General features: G+C 41.5%; 1 protein-coding gene across 3 annotated transcripts in view; it reads right to left on the bottom strand.

The window, feature by feature from the left end:
• Positions 1-6,220, bottom strand: part of grm7 (glutamate metabotropic receptor 7) — a 65,047-nt gene extending 58,827 nt beyond the window's left edge. Inside the window, exons 1-2 of one of the 3 annotated variants that reach the window (XM_029276569.2) lie at positions 5,997-6,220; positions 4,569-5,852 (exon numbers count right to left, since the gene is read on the bottom strand). In XM_029276569.2, the coding sequence (XP_029132402.1) occupies positions 4,569-5,072 (504 nt within the window). In that variant the 5' untranslated portion in view covers positions 5,073-5,852; positions 5,997-6,220. The remainder of the gene's footprint in view (positions 1-4,568; positions 5,853-5,996) is intronic. The other 2 variants (XM_065961374.1, XM_065961375.1) reach the window with 2 other exon arrangements.
• Between the last annotated feature and the right edge of the window lie 15,537 nt (positions 6,221-21,757).

The raw sequence follows: 21,757 nt of genomic DNA, 5'->3' as shown, positions 1-21,757 counted from the left end.
TATAAAGAAGCGTCTAGAATCTATTCTTAGGTTGTTAGCCATGCTAACACGTTGTGGAGTATGCTTGTTACCCCGCCCACGTTTTGTCCTGTCCCACCTGCTCTCGCCCCAGCGTGCAAGTAGATTTCACCTTGCCAATTCCGCTCGGACCAGGGCATAAGTCAGCATCACATTAAATGGCTGGAATGAAAACCAGCATGGTTTGGGTTAGGGGTCAGTTGTAAGACCACAAGGGAGTACCACTGGAGCCAGTGGTACAAACTATCTCCCGCAGGAAAAAACAATAAAACCATAGAGTTCGTCTTCTACCTGAGTGTAGGGGTTAAAGCTGAGTGGTAAAGAGAGACAGGGAACATTTGGACTTGTATTCAGTTCTTCTCTTGTAGTGTAAATGATTCAGGACTTTAAAGAAGGGTGGTGCATTGATCATTAAATTAAATTTAAATGTTATTCACATCATTTATATTGAAGTCTTAGATTTCCATCTTCACACAAATCCCTGTGAGACTTCCTCTAAATCTGAAATTCAAAGAATGTCTCTCTCATTTTTCTTTCTTTCCATCTTCTCTTACTCTTTTTGTTGCTTTTTTTTTTTTCTTTTACTTTTAGCTCAGCTGAGTTCTTTCATAACTTCATTCAGTAGTCATATTTGTTTCTACAATGTGAGTTATTTTATCTGTTATAGATCCTGCATGGATTGGTTGATGTCAAAATGGAGCTGGCCTCATCAACAAGGACCAGGACCCCCCAACGAAAAAAAACACATGTCTTAGTGTCACCACAGCAAACTCCAAGTCATGATTATATTGATTTACATTTTCTTTGTCCTTGGAATATTATGTTAATAATAACATACTCAACTGATTTATTTGTCGTCAATTCGGGCTCTTCGTGAGTTATGTTTCTCCTTTTGGAGAAAGGTGTCAACAAAGTAGAGAAAGTGGAATAATTTTTTGCATTATGGTTTCAGATGCTTGTTATAAAGATATAAGGCCTGAGAGGGGTCTCTGTGGCACACTCAGAAGACAGTTGTGTTTTCATTCCTTCAGCTAAGGGTGGGAGTTATTTGTGTGCATATGAAGTGTGTGTGTGTGTGTGTGTGTGTGTGTGTGTTTGTCTCTTCAAATGCTGCATCCTTGTCGTACCAGCACAGTCTTCTAGACAGGACGGAGACAGGACTGGATATGTGACTAATTGACCCAAGCTTCTGCATGCATCAATGTACAAATGGCAACCATGTTTAGGGAAAGAGACATAATTAACCTCTGCCATATTGTGTCACTTTGAGTGCTTGTTATGTAACTCACAAACACACACACACACACACACACACATACACACACACACACACACACACACACACACACACACACACACACACACACACACACACACACACACACACACACACACACACACACACACACACACACACACACAACACCTCATATTCCTCTGGTGTCCGTCTTTACCAGTGTCAGCTGAATAGATCACACTGCAAGGCTTCAATCTCCTTCAAATCAATCACAGTGATGATTCTTTGAAAAAAAGGAGAGATAAAAAGCCGAGCGGAGCCTGTCAGGGCTATGAAAGGCGAGGACGTCAATGCCTCACTTAGACAGCTCGTCTGAAGGGGCCGCTTCCCCAGACAGGAGGACAAGACCGAGTTCACCTGCATTCAATACAAAGTTTTTTGCCTCAGTCTATGGGAAAAAGAGATGCGACCCCTGAATAGCGTGCCTCACTCCCTGATTTTAAATGTCATCGAGGGAAAAATCAATTTCATGATTCATTCAAGAGGCCAGGACTTACAAATGGACAAAGTTACCTCGTGTTTTCAAGCACAGAATCCTCCTCCTCCTTGAGATTGACTCATAAGCAAAGAGTGAAGATTGGGTGATTCTTCAAAATGTGCACAACATCATGGCTCATGGTAACAATTCAAAAGTTTGGGTAATTGATTTTTCTTCTCCCTCCTGTGGCATTGTTGCTTCTCATTTCCAACACAGCATGAAAGGCAGCGAAATAAAAACATCTTAGCAGCAAATCGGCCTCACCATGGCAACAGTATTGATCACCCCTCCTGGGTCCTCAGAAAAATCTATCCCCCATGTCAATTTTCCGGCATTAACAGTTCAGCAGCTACTCATGTCCCGAATAGACGGCCATGATATTTAGCGTCTGGCAATAAAAGTCTACGATCACTATTTAGTTTTTCTGATGATTCATTTATCACAGGGGTGAGGCACGAAATGACCTGATGATGTTCAACGAGAACAAGGCAGAAAGTAGGCTAGGAGGACAGCTAAGTGAGAGGAAATCATACAACTTAAATCTGAAGGTTTAACTTTAAAGCCTGCATTAGATTGTGCACTTATTGAGCACATCCAACAATCAAATATGATTTAAATTAACTCAGACTTTCTTCTGGGAACCCTATCCCTTTGATTTAAGAAAAAAAAAATGCTTTTCTTCTTTAATTATACCTGAACAGGTCTTCTCTTTAACTTTTGGCTTGAATCATTTGATATTTGATGGATCAAAGTCAAAAACTATCTCAGAAACTTGGAATTGCTGCCACACTTTAATCAAATGCTGTAAAACTAATGAGGGCGAATGGGCTGGGAGTTCTCACTTCTGACATGTATTGATTATACAGTATCATGCGGCCTCACATTTAAGTCATCATCGTTTATTATCACCTCCATCATCACCACTGGAAGGGTGGAAAAAAACTGTGTGCTGAAGGGCAAATGGGATCTGAATTTATCTTGCGTGAAGATTTTTTTTTTTTTTACTGTGGTGATTAAATCCACCTGTCTGCCAAACAATTTGGGGAAATGAGAAGAAATGCAGAGTGACGGGTGGAGCTGCACGACAGCAGCTGTCAATCCACAGCGCTTGAACAGAGCATCACACATGGACTACGCCTCACACTCCCATCGCTTTACACTTTCAGAGCCGCTGGTGTGAGCTGCAAAGACGAGAGAAGGAATCGCCTCTTTCAACTTAAGTCTTGTAAATTTCACATATTCATACATGTTAAATTGTGCTCGCAAAAGGAAGTCTTACAATGTTCTTTAACAAATAACAAGTCTACTGGGGATGCTTCAAAGTATAACTGGGGGGTTTCACCAACTTAAAATGATAAAATTTTAATTTGTTAACTCAGCCTACAAAGAGAGAAGAAGAAAACAAAGTCAGGGTGTAGGTTGCACTGGGGACCACCGGCTAATTGTCCAGCCAGTGGAGCCATGAGACCACAGAGGATGACTAGCTGTGTAAAAAACAAAAGTGTTGCATGTGTAAGAGTGTGTGTGTGTGTGTGTGTGTGTGTGAAAAGGGTGATGAGAAGGAGGTTGGAGGAAGGAGGGAGGCTTAAAAGCATTTTAAGCACTTTGACTGTCTTCCAGTTGCAGTTAAACAGCTACTTACAGCCAGGCTGGTAGTTTGTTCTAATTGAACTGGGAGAAAACACAAAACGACAGGAGTGGGTTACAACGTGCGACCACAAATCATTAGCACCAACACTGCAGCCCAGAACATCCTTCCTGGGTGTAACGCCACTGTCCTCACACGAGAAAAAAACAAAAAAAAAGCTGCAAAGAAGTCTGCACATTTGCAAAAGCATCCAAGTAATTAGGTGTTTTGCTGTGAAGATGTGATTTAAATAATTCATCTGTTGTATTAGTGCCCTGCTGTGTTTCCTCATTCCACTGCAGCGCCAGCAGTGGGTCAGTTGTGTCTAGGACAGCAGGAACAGAAATGTATTCACATAGACACGCATGCTAACTCATTTTAAAATTAGTAGTGCAAATTAATTTTATTTACGCAATGCTATCGAGCTCAATTAGGGTGCGAAGAGTTTGAAACAAGCTCCTTTTTTAGGCCCAACCCTCGCTCCCCCCCCCCCCCCTCCCTGCTGCAGATAAAAGCAACTCAACCATAAATCTCAGCCTTCACGATCAAAACAATTCATAAAAAACGCCTGCAGTCTCTTTCTTGTACAAGAGGTTCATATAATCATGCGCAATCACATGAAGCGGGGCCAGTTATTCTCAGGAGGCGGTTGTTGAGTTTGGGTGTGATTGTGTCAGGCTGTCAGTGCCCACTCATCCAGACTCTGGAGTGAGACTGGAACAGACGGGAGCTGTTCTTTCAGCACCACCGGGGACAGGCAACAGCACACTCAGCTGTCTCATGCACAGCACAGTGAAGCGAAGGGGAAAAGTACCAAAACTCACACCACCTTACCTTTTTTTTTTTTTTTTTTTTTTTTTTTTTTTTAACATGGGAAGGGCTAACCTCATGATTAGTCTGGAGGAAAATTAGAACATGAGCAAGAGCAAAGTAAAAATCTCTGCCTGACAATAAAGGTATTTGTTTATAACAGGGTGGGTTTATTTTCTGTACAGGACCAGGTTTTGTTGTTTACTACTTATTACTTCCATCTGCTTCCCATCACAAGGTGGTATAAAACGGAACAGCCTTTCCCTAAAAAGCGGATTCTAACAGGAGTTACATCAAAAAACAGTTTTAAAAACTATCCCACACGCTCAAAGACTTGCCTGAAAGAGGCGTAGGATGTTGGCAACCATAATCGATACCGAACTCGCCGAGGCTCCGATGACTCCCACCACTTTTTCCGGCTTGACAAACACCGGTGGCTCCCCGTTGGTGCACCTCACGTCGGAGGTGTCCTTCGTGATGAGGGCTTGCACGAAAGTTAACGATTGCTCCAGCGCGTAGGTATCCCTCGAGCAAGTGTCCAGCACGCGCGCGCCTAAGGTGATGTTGGGTAGGAGTTGCTCGTCCTGGTTGATCTGGTCCAACGCGTACATCATGGCCTCCAGTCTCTGGATGCCGTTCTCTTTTTTCAGGTCTCCGCATGGCGTGCCGTCGGACCCCCGCGCGTGCACCGGGAAGAGTCCACCGAGAGTCAGGTGGCCATCAGTCCGTATCGAGTGGGGGGCATAAGTCTCCTGGGTTAGCGCGAAATCCACCACAGTCCTCATGAGCCAAAACACTCTGAAAATAAAGCCCAGCTTCACGCGCACAGAGGCACGAGCCATGATCAACTTTTAAGGGGAAGGATTGAGCGTAATCAGGCTGAGGAAGTTTGTTAAAATAAAGCCATTCTTTCTCTATGTCACCAGGGAGGAGATTCAACAAGCTGGGCTGAAAAAGCAAGACGCAGAGGATGGCTCAGACAAACTGCGCCCATCGCTTTGCTGCCTGGAGTGAGCGCTGCAGCTTGTTGAATAGTGAAGCCCTAATTCGGTTCCCTTTGAGAAAGCGAGGCTACATCCATATGTCGGAAAATCTCAGCGGGGGGAAAAAAATGAACACCCTCCGCAGATAAACTGGCCTAATTTTGTCCATTTATGCTAAATCCAAAGGCGCGTGAACAAAACCCGAAAAACCCGCAGCGCAGAACACACACAGAGAGAACGATTCTACTTCAAACGCAAACGAATTCAGGAAATGATCTCGCAAAAATCAATACTCAGATGTCAGGACCAGCAGAAGTGGGTGACATTCTTTCTTGCTCAAACCAACTCCATGGGAGCGCAGGAAAGGCTCGGTCGGCTGTCTGTCTCCCACGGGTGCATACCATCTCCACAGTCTCCATAAAAGGAAAAAGAAAGGAAAGAAAGAAAAGCGACGACCAGTGCGAGCTTAAATGCGTCCTCCGAGCAGAGGACTAAGAAAATCCAGCTAATTAAAGCCCCTGCTCTTTCTCCGGCTCTGCAACCGGTCGCATTTATACAAAATGAATGAGTCACAGCGAGGGATTCACTGTGTGCGCCGAGTTTTCAGCCCCCTTAGCTTGCGAGACGTCATTCAGCAGGCTGAGAGAAAAAGAGAGAGAGCGAGAGAGAGCAAGAGAAAAAGAGAAGCATCACTTCATGGAATGGTTTTCAGGAAGTTGGCGTTCAGCGTCTTAAGGCATCAACTCAACGAGAAGGTAAACATGCCGAGCAAAATGCACTTACTGACTTTAATAGTACGACAATTGTTCCTCTGAGTGCCTCTCCGCGCGCAGCGTCTCCGCACTCATTATCGCTTCTCTCTTCTTCTTCTTCTTCTTCCCTCCTTTATCACCTCACACAAACACAGAAGAAGTGTTTCCCCTTCTCTTTGCTTTTGATGTAGAAGGAGGCTGGCATGAAACAGAGATCTGTGGCATTATGAAAAGGAAGAGCTGCAGGTATGAGCCCGCCGACTGAAAAAAAAGTGGCTTTCCTGAAATAGTTTTGGATTCATTACTGATGCACCTTTAAAACGGAGGCGGAGGGATGAGGAGGAGGAGGGGAGAACAGACACGTTTGGAGGGGTCCAGGCTGGTCTCCCAGGCAACCCTTCTTCAGAAGACACTCCTGATTCATCCTGTGCGCGCACACACACACACACACACATACACACACACACATAAAGCTGGCACGCACACTGGCACACAGGCTGGTGAGAATTAACCACACCTCCAGGAGCAAAAGGAGCCCTCTCATATTCCTAACAAAACACTATCATCATCACCAAACTATTTAATTGCACAGATGGTGCGTTTACAAACAAGCAGATTATGATAATTTGCGTTCATGGGCAGGCATTAGTAGGGGACTCACTTGGCACTTTTGTGGCATTAATTTTAAACAAGGTGAGGAAAATCGTATTTAAAAAAAAAAAGCATGTTAAAGGCTCCGCTGGAGTCAATCATTGGGTTAGAAGTTGATAAAAGGTGCCAACTGAGCACACAGAAAATACATAATTCATGCAAAGGCTTCCTTTTCAAGTTAGCTTAGAAAATGACCACCTCTAAAACCAGCCGTCACACGTCCAACAAAAGCATCCACAGGGGCTGCTGCTAGGAGAAATACACCAGCAGTCTCTAAAGCAAATGGATTATGGGATAAATCAGTTCCGTTTTCTGATCTTTGAGTAATAAACAGACCCTAAGAGTTGTTACAGTACATGGTGAAAATGATTGTGAGGCATAAAATACCAATTCATGAACTTGTTCGTTCCGTTCAATTCTGTTCAATTAAAAGATTAGAAAAGGCGATGTAGCTCTAATTGCAACATGTCCTATTGACACTACAGGCTGGAATGGACACATTGCTAATTAATTAAGTTGAATAGAGATTAATTCAAGCCTAATCCGGCCATGTAGTGTGTTTATCTCCATTAGCTGCTTTGATTGCATGAATACTTTTCAATAGGAGAATCCTCCATGTCCAAGTCTGAGGGTGTTGATGTGGGCACTGGGAGCACAAACTGCACTCTGGGGCCAAAATTCATGAGATGCACCAAAAATACATTTCAGGAAAGTGTGTGGGAAACTGCCGGGAAGAGACTGCTGTGGAAAGAAATGAGGGCTGAGAGAGGATAGGGAGGCAGATGGTCTCCTCCACACTGAGCGAACTCAGACAGGCAGAAAAAAAAAAACCTACAAACAGCCCCTACAAATGACACCCTGAGAGACTGGTGTCGCCTCACAAGACACTAATTCCACAGCTCGGACCAGGGTGAGAGCCTGACTCCCACTTACACTGTCAACGGAAAGGTTACTTTTGAAAAATGGGGCCCTCACTGTGATTTAATTCACTGACTAACCCCAGGAAGAGGGGCCTTTCCCCATGGGAAGTCCGTGTGATTTAGACCGTGATTACACTTCGGTTTGGATCTTCTCTGTGTTCTACTTCCTCACGTCCACAGTTTCATGTGTGCTCAAATACACACAGTACAAACTCCATTTCAATTTCATCATGTGATAAAGAAAGAAGCAACAAGCAGGAAGGAGCGAGGACGTATCCTGGGAGAGGTTTTGCTTTTCAACATGCAGCTAAACTAACCAATAAATGCAGCCACATGCCAGGGATGAGGGACCAAACCTTTGTTTCAGGAATTCAATAACACGTCTGCTGGATGCAGTCTTCTTCAAGTCAATTACACGCCAAGCAGTGTGCGCTTCTTTAAAGAATGAGGAATCAAAGCACAATAAGAAGTCAACCTGCAGGACAAGAGGCAATAAGGTTTCCTTTTGGGCTGACACCAGGCACAATGGGCTCTGTCTGTCAAATTAATTAACCTGGAAACCTGCTTAATTCCTGGACTCAAATTAAAGGGCCCGTCGCATCCACAGGAAAGAAATAACTCCGGAGCAGGAGGTAATTGCATGTCTAGGTGATTTGTTCGAAATAACGCCGGGCCACCAGCCTGTTTGGAGTCATGCATACTCTGTGAGAGGTGAGGAGTTAATGTTAGATCAATGTCAGGGCGATGTTAGATTAGCAACATGAAGGTCACTGAGCTGCTAGGGCCCCGTGTCTCATTTTGCACCATCTGCTTTGGAATAATAAAATCAGGCTATGTATGGTTTTCTTCTTTATTGTATGCAGAATCCGCGCCTGTGTGGAGAACAAAATAAAGGTATTGTGATTCTGCAGGCATACAGTATGAAAAAAGGCATATACCTCCTCTTCTGTTTGTTTCAAAGACAAAGCAGGTGCACCGTGACAAGGACGTTAGACTCTCCACGCTCTCAGTTATGATTGTAATCCATCTGTCATACCTGCTCCTTTCTAATTATGTCTTTGTCGAAGCTGTGAGCTCAGTGCCCATTCACTCTGAAATGTGAAAGATAGACAGATAATGCAAGAGTGACCACTAGAATACAAAACCGCAGCAGGCAGAGCTTTTTTCTCCACAGGCCATCTGAGGGTTATATGACAAAGAACCCGTGTAAATGGTTGTACAGAAATGTGGCCTTGTAGACGAACAATAAGTTCAAGTGTGAATAGAATTGTCAAAGAATATCAGCCGACACTACTGAAGCCGTTCTTTCCCACAGATATGACAAGTACCTGCTCCTGATTGGGAGCCTGCCTGGTTTCGATAATGATCAGGATTTATTTTATGTGGCAGTAGGGGGGCCAAAAGGTGCTGACCTTCCACCCACACCATCCTGGAATCATCCTGCGGCCCTATTAGTGTGTGACTGGGCCTTTGTTTTGATGGCTAACCTCATGCTTCACTGGACTCTCGTGATAAGTGGGAGCAGCTGTGTTAGTTAGCCAGGAGGACTTTCGCCACAAATTTGATTGTGATGGCAAATGTCTCCCGCCTTGTGTCGGTTAATTAGCCGACCTTCTGAGCGGCTCTAGACCTCATCGAATTATTCTATTACAAGTGTCTTCATAGAATATCATGATGGTGGGAGAAGATGTTATCCACAGTCTTCGTGAATGACTCATAACAACCCCTCTTCACTGTATGTGGGTGTGCAGGGGGGGGGGGGGGGGGGGGGGTGACGTACATGTCTGTATGAGAACTACAAACGACAAGAGTATCTTTAACATCTGTTTGTCAAGAGAAAAAGAAACCAATTAGAGGGGGGAACAAGTAGTCGGCTTCTGATGAAAGGTAACATCATCCGTAGAGGTGGGACCAATCCGATCTAATATCGGTATCGGGTCCGATACTGACATCATTTACACATCAGATATCAGACTGACGGCACCGATCTACATTACTGAGCAAGAAATATGGTCTGGAACGTTAAACATTGTCAGTCTCGCTTTGAAGACGTTCAGACTGAACTGTAGCAAGAGCCCACAAATTGTCTCCATGGCGACAAGATGGAATAGCTCTTTCTACTACTTTAAATATGTTAAAAAGTACAATTGTTGCACTACAATTTAAAAGATTTAATTTGTAAAACCTGACAGCTGTTGCTGCTGCCGGTTTGTATTTGAAGCCAGCACAATGCAATGTCGGGTTTACTTCAGCTTTGTGTAACCTCATACATAATACCAACAAGAACAATAGCATTATTAGGTATGATATAAAAATAGTTGTCATGAACAGTTGGAAAACAAGGAGAGGTGGATCCAAGTGCAGAAACAAACAAAAACTTACTTCCAAAAGTTCAACAAATAACACAGAGATCAAAAAACAGGGAGCCACACAGGAGCACAAGCAAAAACTGACACTGCAAAATACAACAATCAACTCAGACTACTTACAACATACAGGAGGTCAAGGAACACAGAGACTAAATAGACATGGGGTAATCAGACACAGGTGAGACTGACGACACAGGTGAAGACAATGAGGGTAATCAAGGCAGGGAGAAACACAAGACCAGAAACACTGAGGACAATACAAAGTAAATCATGAAACACTAAAGACACACAGAACTCAAGATTCTAACAAAACACACTAGAACACAGAGATACACGAGGATAATAAATGACAAAATAAAACAGAAAACACTGAAGACAAAAGACAGTATAAAAGTTAAATCTCATTAAGCATCTAGAATTGGGTAATGATGGATATCTGAACCATAAATTCCCAAAAGTAGCCCTGACCAATCCCAATCAATATCGTAAAAAGTCAATAATAACTTGACAATATTTGAAAACACATTTTAAAGATTCACAATTACTGTTATTGATCCATGTGATACGGCCACATTCAAAAGTTCAAGAGGCATCATGCCATTCCCCAAATCCTTAACCATGACGAACTATTGGCCTCGTCAGAGGTCTTATGTTCAAACCAACTATTTGCTCTGTTTAAAAAAGGCTGCTAGCTTTGTGTTATTTCAATGTAGTAGCATTTCTTTTTTTAAAGTGTGAACCTTAAACTCAGAGAAAGAAATAGTAAGCAGCCAAACATGTATGTGTGTGCTCAAGTCAATGTCCCAGTTGGGCCAACCGTGTCAAGAAAATCTTAACCATGCAATATGTGTACTACTTTTTTTAAACCATTAGGGAAACATTGAAAAAACAGTCATTGAATGTTTACATTTTGTTCTACAGTATGTGCTCCAATCAATAAAATATAACCAAGAGCATATTAACAGTATCAAATGTCATTTAGCAACCTTTCCCCATTAACATTCACTTTTCAGGAAGAGACATAAAACAATCAAAGCAGACATTCCTTCCAAGTGTTTTCCAAGCCTTAACACAGCATAACGTTAACTCTTATCTCCACTACAAGCAATAATGTCCATCAACCCTGAATTATATATTAAGCAGGCGGTTGTAGAATTTGGTTCCCTGGGGTTTATTTTCTCTTCTTTTTTTAACAAGCTTTAGAAAAAAGGTTGGTTTTATTGGGGTTATGACCATTTCTTACTTCCTGGTTTTATTTATTTCTTGTCATAAATGTGAGGTTGCTCGGCGACCATAAGAGACTATCTAAACCCTTGGCAAGCTAGAAATTTCAAATATGTGCTCCAGTTGCAATCTTTTCCTTCAGAGGTGGAAAACTCTGAGATTTCAGACTACTGGTGTCAGTGTTGCGTCATTTTTAAAAACAAACGAGAGGCATTCAAATTTTGTTTTTACAAATCTTTACTTCTATCTTTCAGCAACCAAGTTAATGTTTTTCTAATTTGTAAGCAAAATTTGAACAATAAATGACACTTCTTCATTAATTTATTTTTGTTTTATTATTACGTTTTTTCCACCGGATATTTATCAGATTTTCATTCTTAATATAATATCATTATTGATATTACTGGTTTTAATTACTATTATTGTTTTTTTTTGTTTCAGCAATATTGTTCCATTCATGCCAATCAAATTGAATTAACCTTGTGTAGTAGGTTATGTGAATCATAATGCTGACTGCTCTCCTCAAAAAGAAAAGTCCCTGATCACTCTATATGTATTTATTGACTTGTCTTGCAATAACAATACTTGCGTCTCCTCTAGTGAAAAAGCTAGAGCCTCCTTCTTGTAATATAGACTTTACAGTTAAATCTATCCAAACAAAGCAGAGACAGAAAAAAGAAGATTTAAAAAAAGATAAACAAAAGGATTTGGTAAACATCAAGACATTATTTGCAGTGTGAAGCTGAACAGTTTTGATCTATGATTACCATAGTAATGCTGCAGTAGCTTGCTCTGGTTTTGAATTGATTTCTGTCTCCATGGTAAACATTTCCCTGAAATATAGGCATTTTTGTGAAGTACACAGTGTGGTTCCAAATATATAGAAGATCGGTGCTTGAGACGGGACATGAATAAGAGCTGCACTGAACTCAAATGCAAAAACGTTGCAATGTTTAAAAAAGACCAATGAATTCATGTGTTTTAAAATCCTAATGTAAACCTTAAGACATGCACTACAGATGGGCATCATAAAGTAATTCTTTCACTTTGGCAGGCATGCCTCCTAGTTTGTTTTTCGTGTCAATTTATGTTCAGGCAGCTGGTAACAGAACCACCACAGTACACACTTTGCGTGTGACTTATTTGCATTGCGCAAGCCTTTAAACCTCTTTTTTATATCACTGTATCACAGGGGAGCTCCTTCTTTTTCACCTTACCATGATTTTTAGGGAAAATGTTGTTGAAACTGTGTGAATGGATTAATCCTCTGCTGTCTGAATTAACTGCTGTGCTGTTTGTGCTGCAAAATAACATATTTTCTTCATCTCATACAGCTCATTACCATATGGAGCTGCTGTGTGAGGACTGTGGTGGAGGGCAGGCCTACTTATTTAAGATTAGTGCCCCTGCAGTCTGTACTAGAGTTTGGGACGCATTCATAAAGGTACACACACACACACACACACACAACACACACACATTTGGGGAAAGTATTTGCTTTTCCTGTCTGCCTGCTGCGGTGCAATTCATCATGCACATGAGTTAATCTTTCTCACTCATTAGGTGGAAATTAACTCTTTAAAGAATTACCGCACATAGCTATCACATGAGGTGGAACAATAAATCACTACTTTTCTGTATAAATACAGTCACTTTAAACCAACAGTCGTTGTGGCTGACTCATCCTCAGTACTTCCCCTCCTTCAGCTGGAGGCCGTACTCAATTAAAAGAGGTTCAAGTTAAACCGCTCCCCATTTTGACCATGTGCGAGCCTGAGGAGCGTACAGTTTGACAGTAATCCCCTGGGGCTTATCTCTTACGTGAGCTCAGTGCTTCCTACGGTCCCCCAGTATCCCCCCTGTGTCTCTTTCAGCCATGGTCTGTCTCCCTTTGGACTCTCTTGTGTCTCTCAGGACCACTGTGGCTGGAACTGTGGGTCACAAAAGCTGCTCCCCCCCCCCCCGGGACATCTCCCTGTTTTCCCACTGGGTGCCTTTTTTGAGGCAACCCAGCTGATCTCTCATACAGAGGGTGAGTCAAGGTGAGGGAATGCATTTATTCATACCTCTGAGGTTACAATATTATGGTTTGTTTTGGATGCACTATGGAGATGAGGGAAGTCAAGTCAGGGTGCCTGTAAGTGACACCTGCTGCTGAGGACTCGCAGCGCAAAGTAAAGGAAAGAAAAGGGGAACACAATGTGCTTATAGAGTCTGGAAAGAGGAATGATTGTGTATTGTAGCGTTTAATGGGTGCCCGCCAGTGTCAAGTGAAAGTGAGTCCTGTCGACACAGGGCACGGCACAATACAGACAGAGCAGAATGAGACTTCTTATGGCTGCTGTGGGATTGAATAAAGCCCAGTTCATTTGCTGCATATCACGTTTTGTTACATGGTTTCCGACAATTCCTCATATTTCATCCGTGGCGCCAGCAATGGGAGTTTTATATCCTTCCTATTTCCTCCACCTTTCAGCTCGCTTTAAGCTCCAACATGTCATGATGGTGTATTTTCCCCGCTTTTGGAATTTCTCCCTTTTCGCTTTCAAGCTGAAAATCAAATCTATAAATCAAAGGCAATGGGAGAAAGACACGAGGACTGAAGGGCATTTAAATCCTTTCAGGGTTCCCAAAGCTTCAGAGAGCGAAATAAACAGGAAATTAAAATAGAGCTGGAAATGGCAGCAATCCCTCTTTTCAGGGGATTGAAACCAGGTGCATTTCTTAACGCGTCCTCCTGTTTTATATTCTATTCTGTTGGGAATGGATCCTCATCTCCCTTATTACTTTCCTTGAAAGGGGAAAGAATTGTTGTCTTTGAGAAATGATGAAATGACAAAAAAATTAAAATCACTGATTCTTTTTCACATTTTTAGGCCTTAGAATTAAACACATGGCATACATAGTTTACAAATGTACTTACAGGGATCTTACATTGTGTCCCATATGGACTCAGCTATTAGGCTCAACATTGGCTGCAAATGTGTCTGCTCACCTGGCGCCAGTTGTTGGCTGACCTTCACACTGAACTTAATTTCCATAAAAGCATATGATTAGACATGGCGCCGCCACCACTGAGAAAACTAATTTGTACATACTTGACACGAACAGACCCTGTCCATGAATGGGTGAGTGACCACAATTTCCCACCAATAGGTCAAACCTTTGGTAACAGAGTTCTTCAGCTACTAGCAGCTCTGTGAGTCTATACTGATATGAAGTAGAAATGTTCCTAAGAGACTCATTTCAAAGTCCATTTAGCAAATGTAAATTCAGACGAGTTGGCTAGTTCAAAGTTTAGAAAACATTCTGACAACAGTCAAAATTGAGCACAATTTCACCAAGGATGACAACAGGTGTTACAGTTTGAGGATTGACCATGTAAACCGGCTGCATGAGTTTCTGCTGCATGAAAATAGCAAGAGTACTCACAGATGCCGCTTTGTTTAATTTTCATTATTAATCAAAAATGTACTCATCAGATGTAGCAAATGAAAACTAAACAAAGAAACGTTCACGAAGACATTTCTGTTTTCAGCAGCAATAAAATCATAGGCCTTCGTCGCCAGTCGGCAAGACGCCAGCTAACAAGGTCACACGTTAAACCTTAATACCAGCAGGGTGTTGAAAGCCGCTCTCATTTATGCGATAATTCACAAGTTTGTTAAATTCTGTATTTGTGTGAGTGGTGGTGGCAAACATTTGACAGCCCTGAGTAGGTGTGTGCTTTGGCCTGCAGTTTGAACATAAAAAGAACCTTGGAGAAATGCAACAATATTTCATTTTATCATCTGAATGAGAGCAAATCGAACAAGCTTCAGGAGAACCAAGCTGCAACCTCCGGTGTTAGCATTAATCTACTTACTAACTAAGTGTTGCAGACAAGGTCCAAATGAGCTTTATGGTCTATCTACCAATGGCTGGTGGGCCAAAACAATTACCTAACCAATTATATTTTGGCTGGCAATAAGACTTTCTTAGATACGATGTTGTTATAATAAGCTTCTGTACTAGTATTTTTCTTTTTGAATATAATTAAGAGACAGGCCTGAAGGCTTCTTTAAGTTATGGTAAAGTATGAATATTTTACTTTTGGTTGTAACAGACAATTTCTACTCTTTTGGCTCATTAATCTGCAGCTTAATTCAACTTGCAATAGTTCTGATCAAACACTTGTCTTTGTCTTTGCATTAAGTTGACAGTCATCTAGTTACTCAGTTCTGCTAGTAATTGTCTGTAACTATAGAGACAGCCTTAATCTTTCCTTTCCATCGGGGACACATGGCCACAGTGTCAATGTGTTGAGACGTTGACTAAAACCACAAATACCAACCCCACATTGCTGCTGAAGGAAATTCAGGAAATCACTTGAGTCAATAGGGCACATTGGATACTGGGAAGCGTGACTGTCAGAATGAAATTTCATGACAATCCATCAAAAAGTTGTTGAGATATTAAAGCCATGGACTGACATTTTGACTGACTGTTATTGCCATCCCTAGAGCAACAAGGCTAAAAATGACACAGCACACAGAAATCCACTTGCCTTTAGACTTTGCACTAATATCCAAGCAGCTGATCCTGAGTCCAGAGTTTTATGGGTTATACTTTCCTCTTAGAAAGGCATCACATTAAAAAAAAAACACGTGGACATTAAGTTGTATGAAGGATCCAAATGAAACACATGGCTCTAAGTCCTTCATCTGTGTTGAGAAGCTTTCATCCTCAGAAGCGAACAAACGAGACATGTACAGTAATTATTTCGAGCCTCTTTGCTGAATTTTAATGAAAGCCTAATTCCTTCACATACATCACACCTTCTTTGTGCATTGTATTGATGAACATCTTAACGACTTTCTCACGTAATGTCAAAACTGCTGTTGATATTGACTACTAATTTCGAGCAAAACATTTTTAATCAAAGATGATCCAGCAGCCATAGATTTACTGCCTGCGTTGCACAGATCAATAGTTTTTTCTTTGTCTTTAGCGGATGTATGAATGAGAAATTCGAAACTCAAACATAATCACATCACACGGACTGTTGTATGAAAAATGATACGTCTGGTTCTTTTCTTCTAAAGAGTCTCATACAATAAACTGCACACTATCAAACTGAAGTTATCAATCACGGCACTCCGAGGCAAAGGCAGGCATGAGAGGCATGCTTTCTTTTTAAGTGGAGGCTTACAATTGAACCTCAGGCACTGGAGTCCATAAATCGCAGCATCAATTATTAACCCAAATCTGTTTTAATGTGCCAAAAGAAACCCCAGCGGGCGAGCTAATGCAACTGGCAGGAAATGAGGAGAACAGATAAAATGACCAGCATGGCCATGTGTCGGCCCCTTTTTACGTCGGAGCTGCTCTAGAGTGCAGGAAGGCATCAAACAAGAGCCCATCCTGTCAGACTTTAGGGGCCATCAGGAGCAGTATTAGCAGCTAAATAATAGAGAATTCCCTTCATTTGAGAGTGGAAACATGCTACTGGTTGAACCTTGAGGCCATAATTGATGACGGCCTCAGAGACACTGCAGTGCACAAGGGATGGACAGGCTGCAGAAAAGCAACAACATCCCACTGTTTGCTCTCAGGAAGCTTTTAGAAAGCATGTGCATTTGTGCTAGCAGCAGTTCACAAGGTGATACAAGTGATTGGAAAGTGCAGTGAAAGTAAATAGCGAACCATTTGGAGACGACCTCGGCAATCACAACGTAGCTGCAGGGATGTGGGTATATCATGATCACAGGCTGAGACCAAAAGCAAATAGAAAATCATTCCCTTCAGGGTCAGTCATTTTCTGTGCAGTTCATTCTGCAGTAAATGTTTTTCAGTGTTTCATTAACGTGTTTAAGGCTCACATGGTCGGTCAGCTGCAGTTCAATGAATGGAAACATCTTGAGGACACTCAAAAAAAGGCTGGAGAAAATCATCCTTTTATAGATTTCACTTGTAGTCCAATCACAAATGACAGAAGAAGATAAAAAGGAGCAGGAATTTAAGCTTCAGAAAGAATAAATTGAACAAGCTGGGGAGATGTTTTTACCCTTAACACCTCAGGAAAAATATGTGTGAATCAAGTTGAGGCACATGGTGACATTTTCCTTGCTTCCACTATTTATTTATTTTTAATAATTCATCATGTTTTCTGGGGAGAGAAAGCATGCTGATACTGGAGCAAGTCCTAATTTTGAAATGTGGAAGCTTGCCAGAAAACAGCAGCAACCCAATTGCCTCCGCTCTGTTTACACGCTGCAAAACCTGTAACTAGGCTTTTTTTTTTACACATTAAAACAATGATGGGTGTAAAATATACCCCCGCAACACATCTAGCCATGCAGCCAGTTGTTGTTGTTCTTTCCTTAGTTAAGGGATCGGCTTTATTTCAGACCAGTGATCGCTGGGGAGGCTCTCCAGGACGCGCTCAGATCTCTTCCTTCATCTGACAGAGGAGAGCGGGGGGAGTGTGCGAGATGAACACTGAAGCTGTCTTATTAGTGCTTAACTCCCCTGCTTAAGAGTTAAGATTGACAAGAAAAAAAAAGAAAAGAAAACGCGCCCATGCAGGCTGCGCCATAAACAGTGGCAGTGATAAATATCTGCTGTCACTTCCGACATGACTCACTTGTCTGAGTCTCAGCTTTACTGCACACAAAGGAGGCCGAAGCAGAGCAAGCAAACACTGCTGCTAAATCATTATCAGATTACACATAATAGATACCGACTATAAAATAGCTGAAATTACATGAGAGTGAGCTGAAGTAGAATGTGCGTCTGCAGCAAATAGTGAGTAATGAGCTTGATTCTATAAAAGCACACACAAGCATTGATACAGGTAAAAAGCCGTACAGGCCCTCATTTCTCTTCAAATGCTTGGCCCATTTGTGTCATTTAATGTTGGCTTCAGTTGGTCACTCCTGTCCTTGTCTTCAAAATGGACTCTCCAAACCACATAGTCACAACTGACCTGCCTGTGAGTCACGAGGAGAGTGATTTTTTTTTCCTGCAATGAGGAGGGTGTCAGCCCTGCAGAGAATAGACTACAGGAGAGTGAAGTCTAAGTACATTTTTATGGGGCCTTAAACTACTTTACATACCCCCATAGACTCACAGGCGTGAATTCTACCTTTGTTACCCCACTATAGTATTTTACAGGAGAGAGGGAAGTATTCAGATCTTTCACTTAAGTAAAAGTAATTCTGGTAACTAGATCTCTTTGCAAGTAAAAGCCCCTCATTGGAAATGTCACTTAAAGGAAGTTAAAGTCAGATTGCAGAATAGTAAGCTAAATAGCCTTTGCTTGGTATGCAATTACCGGTAGTTATAATAGAATTGGTTGTGTGGCTATTATTTACTGTTGTAGTTGGTAGAAGTGAAGCTAATTTGTACTTTTTTTACTTCTGGGCAGTGTAATCTATAACAATGCTTCCCTTTATATAAACTCACTACATGCGCATTATGTATAAACAGAATCTATTAGAGAGGGACACTTTATTGCTGTGGGGAGCGTTCATGTTTCTGTATTTGATCTGAAAAGTATTGACTATATGTGTTTCTGCAGGAATTGCAAGTATGCAAAAAAAGAAAAATCTGTCCGTTAATATCCAGGTATTGGAAAATGTTGCTAAGAAGCTTAGCCTAATTTTCCACAAACAGTAATGCTAAAGCCAACATAGTTGTTGTAGCTTATTGTTTCTTCTGTTTTTTCAAAGAGGACAGCTTTACAGGATACGGGCGAGAAGCCTCCCTCAGTCACACATTGGTACAGAGAAACATTTTATATTTTTTCCTATGTAATGCCTCAGTGCTATATGAAGGATCACAACAAACCTTTTTTTTAATTTTCGGCAAGCCTTCTTAGATCGTCTTCCCAGTGAGTTTGTCAGCTTACTGCAGAAGGAGCGCCCACAATGTAGTTAATTGATATGTAATTAAGGGGATACTTCCCCCGTTGAAACATGAATCTGTATATATTGATATCAACAGAAAACAGACTCTATGTCTGTGTCCATAGGCAAACAGTGAGAGCACTGACACTACCAGTCCGCCCGAGCTCGAGCCGGCCCCGGCTCCTCGTCTTCACCGCCGCCGACAGGCAGGCCTTATGTCTCTGCTGCTGAGCTGGCAGCGGCTGGCGGCATCCAGCAATTTATCAATATAGCCACAAGACGGCTGCTGCCGACAGGCCGGTCTTGTGTCGCGGCGGCCAACAGCCGCAGCAGCCAAAACACAAGACCTCGCAGCCATCTCGAAGCTATATTTAGACTTTTTCACCATTATCAGCTTTCTCCATAGAGCCTGTTAGCATAGCTTCCAAGCAATATGGCGGACGTTAAGTTTCAATTCTGGGAGTGAGTTCCCACCCACTGATCTGTGATTGGTCTGTAGCTTCAGTGGTCGAAAATATGAGGAAATAGCGTTGTAGTTTCACCCCGCTAACCGCAACAGCTTCCAGTGACGCAAAAATCGTCATTTTGCGTCACTGGAAGCTCCTTTTCAGACTTAGAAATACAAAGATTTCCCATCTAAGGGGAAAATGAGGGTGGGATGCACGACCATTCAAAAATACTACCAGGTTTCTAATGATACAAAGCTTAATGCAAATGGATGAAGTATCCCTTTAATGTCAATAAGATTGTATTTGATTTGATCATAGACTGTAAATATGTGATCCATATATTTGTTATTGTGACAGATGTATGCTTTTTGTTTTTCCTTCTGTTTTTTGGCTGTGCTGTCTTATTCTGTTTGTTTTGTAATTAAATATGTTAATGACAATCCACCACTGCAATGTAAAAAACATGTTGCTGTTGGATTAACACACATCAGTTTTAATCATACATCTATCCTGTGCATGTTCATGAGGCTTTTCTAAACACATGCAAATCAACGACTCTTAATTACCAACAGGTTGACATGTGAATTATTATGTGCATCTTTGATTTCACTGTGGCTAACTAGCTGTCTGTTCAGGCTGTTTTGCTACAAAAGCAGTGTGAGATGTGAAGGACTCCTCCAGCTCATGAATGAATGTTTTGTGTGTCTAGTTTCCATTAATGTAGCGGGGGAATAAAAGCCAGAATTCTTATTGTTGCAAATGAGCGCCAAGCTTAGGACAGCACAGCACATAATGATGACGTCTGTTTTATATAACATTACATTAGCTTGCATTTATGAAGCAGATTTAAGCTCTAATTGAACAAAAGCTGTTTTTTGATTGAAATGTCCCTCGCCATTAAAAAGACTGAAAGGACTGAACTACTTGCACTCATAAATAGGACACTAATGCTGGTTTTAGCTTTATTGTGAAATATGAATTAGTGCTGTATGGTTATGTAACAGGCCATGTATAATAAAAACAATGATAAGAGCACTTGCTCTGCTATCAGGCTGTGAAGACATCCCACTGGCTGCTGCTCATCTCACTTGCTTTCGCTCGCTTTAAATTAATTCTGGGCTTTAACCCTTTGATGGGCCGTCTGACCAATTACCTTCTGGAAAATGTTCTACCTAATTTAAAATCAATTTAAGAACAAATTGTCAACGTTAATAACGCCTCACTTAAGGTCTTATAGACACTGAGCTAAAGATGTCTTGTGATTTAAAAAGTGGAAAACCCATCATCATCATGTACAGTGAAATGACTTCTTCCCTCTTTAGGCAGCTAAAAGGTCTGCAGAGAGATTGATCTACCTGGATGATAAAAAGTGAGGGTTTAGAAAAACATGCCGAGAAGCCATAATTCGTCTTTATCTTGGCAGCAGTTAAATGGAGGATAAGAAATAGCTTTTTGGCAATATAAGAAACAAAATTAAAATAAATGTGCCTTAATCAAATTTTGTATACTCACAGCCATAAGTATGATTTATCTATATTTTGTTTCGAAAAAGATGCAGGGTGTTTTTTTTCCACAAGACATGACAGCTAAAGTTTACCTGTGAGTAATTTAGACTAACTATTGCTCGTAAATGTCAGACATAACAGGATTGTGGCACAATTGGCAGCCCTCTCGAATTCCTCCATCTTTATTTCCCAGTACAGTGATAGCATGCAGAGCACATATGCTGCCAAACAGCCATTCCAATGAAAAACGCAAAAAATCTGCCAACCTGCAAACAAATGCTCTCTGTTATGTGAATGAATTGAGCAGTGGTAAAAAAAAAAGCAACAACAGCACAATAGTCTAACAATATTGCAGCTTTTTAAAAAGCTAATGTTTGAGCGTGCTCCCCTGTATGCAATAAGCCACTTTGTTTGTTGAAAACTCACCAAGTGGCAAGAAAAGCATCTGCTATCTCTGCAGTCTCAAGGGGCTAGTTAATTTTAGAAAGATAATCTCCTGCAATATGCTGAGGGATTAAGACGTTAAAAGTCTCAGCATGGGAAGATGATAAGGCTGCATAGTCACGGACTGCGAGAAGCATCCGCTGCATTTTAGGAACAAAGAAGTATGTAGCTGCTCATGCTAATCAGCATGCAGATCAGGAAAAGCAAACACCAGTTGTTCAATGACACGTCTGTGTAATTTGCCACTTCTCCTCTGTCTGTGAGCGCCAAATGATGATGATCATGATGATGGCAGTTCATCTTCGGCTATTAACATTGTCTCCCAAGGCTGCATATTGCAG

The sequence above is a fragment of the Labrus bergylta genome, chromosome 12, assembly GCF_963930695.1.
Source record: "Labrus bergylta chromosome 12, fLabBer1.1, whole genome shotgun sequence".
Lineage (NCBI taxonomy): Eukaryota > Metazoa > Chordata > Actinopteri > Labriformes > Labridae > Labrus > Labrus bergylta.
This window is presented reverse-complemented; position numbering and strand designations above follow the sequence as displayed.